This window comes from Gadus macrocephalus, chromosome 7, assembly GCF_031168955.1.
Source record: "Gadus macrocephalus chromosome 7, ASM3116895v1".
Lineage (NCBI taxonomy): Eukaryota > Metazoa > Chordata > Actinopteri > Gadiformes > Gadidae > Gadus > Gadus macrocephalus.
The window spans coordinates 15451845-15456844 of record NC_082388.1 but is presented as its reverse complement, the minus strand read 5'-3'; the positions used below and the strand labels follow the sequence as shown (position 1 = coordinate 15456844).

General features: G+C 50.9%; 1 protein-coding gene across 2 annotated transcripts in view; it reads left to right on the top strand.

The window, feature by feature from the left end:
- The window catches only part of si:dkey-175g6.2 (neurosecretory protein VGF), a 5946-nt gene that overhangs the window by 174 nt on the left and 772 nt on the right, over positions 1–5000 (top strand). Inside the window, exons 1-2 of one of the 2 annotated variants that reach the window (XM_060056874.1) lie at positions 1–83; positions 1954–5000. The exon at positions 1–83 is cut by the window's left edge and continues 174 nt beyond it; the exon at positions 1954–5000 is cut by the window's right edge and continues 772 nt beyond it. In XM_060056874.1, coding sequence (XP_059912857.1) covers positions 1983–3962 — 1980 coding nt within the window. In that variant the 5' untranslated portion in view covers positions 1–83; positions 1954–1982 and the 3' untranslated portion in view covers positions 3963–5000. The other variant, XM_060056875.1, reaches the window with a different exon arrangement.

Here is a 5000-nt window from a genome sequence, read left to right as displayed (position 1 = left end):
TCTATCCAGTCTTATTGAAATATTCTGGGCTTTTTTTTAACCTCGTTGCGACTTGAACCGTTGATACCCGCGTGGGACTACAGGTAAGGACAATGGATCATAATTATTATTTTTAATGCTTTTTAGGCTCTTTGAATTCAATTGATTCACATAGTTGTTCCAATTAATTTTTTATCTTGGCCGATTTATTATAATTTCAGGCCTATTGATATATTTATTTTTCATGTATCCAATTAAGATGTTGAGATGGATGTAATCTTGTCTGCCAAAAAAATGAAAATCAGGGTTTATTTTTAAATATTAACATTCACTTGATTCATTAAATCGTTTTGTAAATGTTTTTTAGTGGTAATTTTATGAAGTTATTAAATATCATATTTTAGGAAAATTCGCCACTAAAATTAGGGTTAACCGTCCGCCACATCTAGCAGTCCTTATGTGCGGTTATTGTTTCCGATTGGTTTTTCCCAAATGTTTTTGAAAAATAAATGCAGTCAAGATTTCATCATGATTTATCTCATTGGTAATCGATAGTGCAGATATTTACATGCCATTATTAATTGACAAATATTTGACGATATTATTTCTTCAAACGATGGTGCAAGTCCAAACAATAAAAAAGGGGTGAAACCAGCATTGATGTAACATTGAAAACATGTTAACCAGTGGTCTCTGTTGATCAGCACGTGGTGTTGATCAGCTTGCTGATCAAATAAAAATGTAGTACACAGGATTCGGCTTCGCGGTGCATTGTTCATCCATAATTGGACACGACTGCATTCCGCCACTGCAACAGTGGACCATGGACTCAGAGTCGTTGCTAAAACCCAATAACAAACCCCTTCTCTTCCTCCGACTGGTCGTTTTGCAACCTCGGTGCCTTAACACCGAGCCTTAATAACGCACAACCATATGCCTACATTTTAAAATTGAAAATCGGTGCTTCAGAGCCCGGAGGGTTAAATCGCCTACCATAGCTGGCGCCTTTACGCATGACTCCTCTCCCAGTGCCGTCATCCTGATGCCTTCTGTGGTCACATCGCCATGGCGCATGGCACAACAGAATAGCATAGAGGAATCTCGGATTAACCAATATGTTCAGTTAATGCAATCTCAACAGAGACATATCGGATTAAGCACTATGTTTGGTTTGAAACGAGGGAGCAGAACGCGCACTTGGAACCGATGGCGCTTCTTGCGTTTAAAGGAGAATTGGGACGTTTTCTGAATGCAATTAACTTTGAGCCGGGGGCTCGCAAGACTCAAATAAATAATGATGACGTGCTACCGGGCTATTCTTCTTATATCTTTTAAGTAAATCCATCGAAGGAAATCATGACACGTATTGAACATTATCAATGAAAATGCTTCTCATTTGTACAAATGTAGTTTTTCCTTGCGCTTTTTCGATTCGATTAACGCATGCCGAACAGAAAATAGGCTTTTCCTTTTTCCATTTGGTATTCATCTCCAAACGAGCAATTACCTCTGCCTCTTACCATTCTGCGAACTACTGGGATGCGAAGGCAAATTGGGTTTGTTCTTTTGACGCTTGGAACAGAAATTGTCACGAGAGCCTCAGCGCACAAAAACGGAATGCATAATGGGATTTATTTCAAAATGTATGTAAATGTATGCAAATATGACATCGTGAGTAAGTATTTTTTTAATGTATAAGTTGTTTCTCTCTCTGAGTGTATCTCGTCTTTATCCATTTATTCCATCTGACTTGACGATTTGATTGAATTCGATAAATGTGACAGAAATGAGAGAGAAATATAAATATTCCTCTCTCAATGACTATCTAATAATAATAACATAAAATGATACATCCTAATAAAACAATATAATAATCATCAGGCGTTGCAGTCGTCGTCTCATGAAGGAGGATATCTGCCCAGCCTTCTCACACTGTGTCTCTCTTCTGTCCCTCCCCGTCCGCACGCCATCCAGGTGCTTAACCTCCCTCCTGCCAGTTCTGCATGGTCATGACCTGTCGTCACGCCCCTTCCCCAGCCCACCTCGTCCTATTGGTCCTGCTTTGTGTCACTCCACAGCTGGCTGGCGCCGCCCCTGTGCGGGGTGAGGGAGGCGAGGGAGGGGCGGCCGAGGGGCGCGCACGGACAGACCTCAGGGACGGCAGCCTTGGCGGCGTGCTCTCGCTCCCACGCCTCCGCCTCTCGGAGGAGGGGGCGCCGGGGCGGGGGGAGCTCAGAGATAACCCCCTGGACCCCGCGCTGCTGCTCAGCGCTCTGCTGGAGGTCCTGGACCGCCCTGGCGCCCGGGGGCTGCGGGGGAACGGGACGGGGGGAGACGGGGACGATGGGGGGGCCCCGGTCGCAGAGCGAGGGGCTGATAGGGAGGAGGAGGAGGAGGAGGAGGAGGAGGAGGAGGAGCAGAGGGGAAGAGCGAGGCTCGGGGAGCGGAGGTATGTGACGGCGTCCCAGGAGGATGTGGTGCAGGGGGCGGGGGGAGAGGAGGAGGAGGGGGGGCCCGGGGGGGACGCTGGGTGGCTGCTGGGGGACGTGGGGCGGGCCCTCGTAGGGAGTAGAGACGGGGGGCCGAACCCAGAGGAGCAGGGGGAGGGCGATCCGTCGCTGGGGGAGGCAGACGAGCCGGGCTCCCGGGGGGACGACGCCAAGCTGCGTCGCAGAACCAGGGGCTACTTTCAAAACATTGACTTGGGTCTCCAAGACAACGAGATCCTGCCCCCGCTGAAGGGCTACAAGGCCTACAACACCCAGCTGGCCCGCGCCGGCAAGAAGCAGCACTGGCCCGAGGAGCAGGCCCGCAACCGGCCCGCCCAGGGGGGCAACTTCATGGACGACTTCGACGCCGAGGGCGAGGAGCTGGAGGAGGAGGTGGAGAGGGAGGAGGAGAGCCTCTCCCGCCTGGAGGAGGAGGCCAGGGCCCGCGCCGAGAAGCAGGAGGTGCTGAGGCAGCAGCAGGAGGCGGAGCGTGCCCGCGAGGAGGAGCAGCGGCTGGCCGACATCGCCTCGGACATGCTGCTGCAGTACATGGGCCGCAAGCCGCCGCCCTACATGAAGCCGCGGCAGAAGAGCAGCGCCGCGGCCGCCGCCAGCAACACGGCCGAGGACAAGCGGTCCGAGGAGGTGGCCACCGACGACGACGACGACGACGACGACATGGACCAGCAGATGATCGACCGGCTGATCGAGATCAGCAGCAAGCTGCACCTGCCCGCCGACGACGTGGTGGAGATCATCAGCGACGTGGAGGAGAAGAAGAAGAAGAGGAAAGAGCTGCAGCAGCGGCCCGCCGACCTCCGCCCCGTCACCCAGCGGTTCAGGCCCCTGGTGCCCCCGCCTCTGGCCGCCCCGCCCATGTACCACTACACGGCCTCCAGCAACCCCAAGAAGGCCGGCTACAAGTACAGGTCCGGCAAGAAGTGGCAGAAGGACAAGGTCAAGGCGTACAAGCAGGACTTTTGGTACAAGCCTCAGAAGCAGCGTGACTTCTGGTACAAACCGCAGAAACAGTTTTTGGCCTTCCCCTCCTATCCCTACTACCAGAAGCCATATCGCGCCTACTACCCTGTGTATTTCCCCTACCCTAAGCAACAGTATTACGGCAAAGCGTCCCCTTCCGTGGACCAGCAGTTAGGACCCCAGGAGCTCGACCTCCCGACCCCCAGGCGCCGGTTCCGGTCGGGGGGTAAAGGTCGCGGGCAGGGCTGGAGGCAGCAGCAGGCCCCGCCCCAGAGCCCCATCACCCCTTATATCTCCAACTACATCCTCCCCCACCCACGGACATACCAGTCCTTACCTCCCCCCAAACCAATGACTCCCGCCAGGAGAGGAAGGCGCCCCCACTACTTCTACCCCCAGGTGACCCCCCGCGCAGACGACTATGAGGAGGACGGACTGGTTCCTCAGCTGGACAGCGAGGAGGAGCTGGAGAACTTTATCGAGAGGATCTACATGAAGCGCCGAATGTACTGAGAGGTGTCTGGACCGCGGTCCAAGCAGAGCCCAACCCTCTGTGGGACAGATAGAGCAGATGAGAAGGGAAGGAAGAGGTTAAAATATTTAAAAAAGAATCAAAGGAGATGACGTGGAAAAGGGGATGTGTACATTTAAGCCCCATGGGAATGCGAGGGTTAGGAAGAAAAACGGTTTGCTTTTGTGTTGTTGATTTCTTCTCCTGTCGTTTTGGTTGATTTAGGGTCGGGGAAACAGGGGTTTCAGGAAGAGTTTCGCCCTGTGACCGTATTCTGCCTCTGGATCAGTTTACATTCAAAAAACAGACGGACCCCAGTGTATGTCTGGCTCCATTCAGGTCAATCTCTGATGTTCTTACGTTCTGTGTTTCAGAGTTCTTGGTGAGAAGGCACACACACACACACACACACACACACACACACACACACACACACACACACACACACACACACACACACACACACACACACACACACACACACACACACACACACACACACACACACACACACACACACACACACACACACACACAGACACACACACAACCGCAAGCATGCACCCACGCACGGCATATGCACGCAAGCACGCAAGCACACGACGCACGCACGCCACACGTACGTACGCACACACACACACACACACACACACAAACACACACACACCCACACAGATACAAAGTGACATCAATTCACAAGAAAATGTGCCAAATGTGTGAGACTCATGTTTACAACAGTTTTTAATTTTGGTCTTTGACGTGTTAATGTCATGGTACATATCAAATATTACGCACAATACTCCTGTTTTTTTCTTTCATGCCAAAAATAACGTCCATCTATAGATAAGGTAAAAACCTTGAAAAGGTTTTCAATTTGAAAACATGAAAAATATATTTCAACTCAACTCCATTCTACAATGATTGCCTTGAAGTTGTTGTTATTATACCACCAACCGAATTCAGATCTATCCCATCATATCAACAACTACCCCAAATGATCCCAATGAGTAAAACCCTGTGGATTCCAAAAGCACAACTTT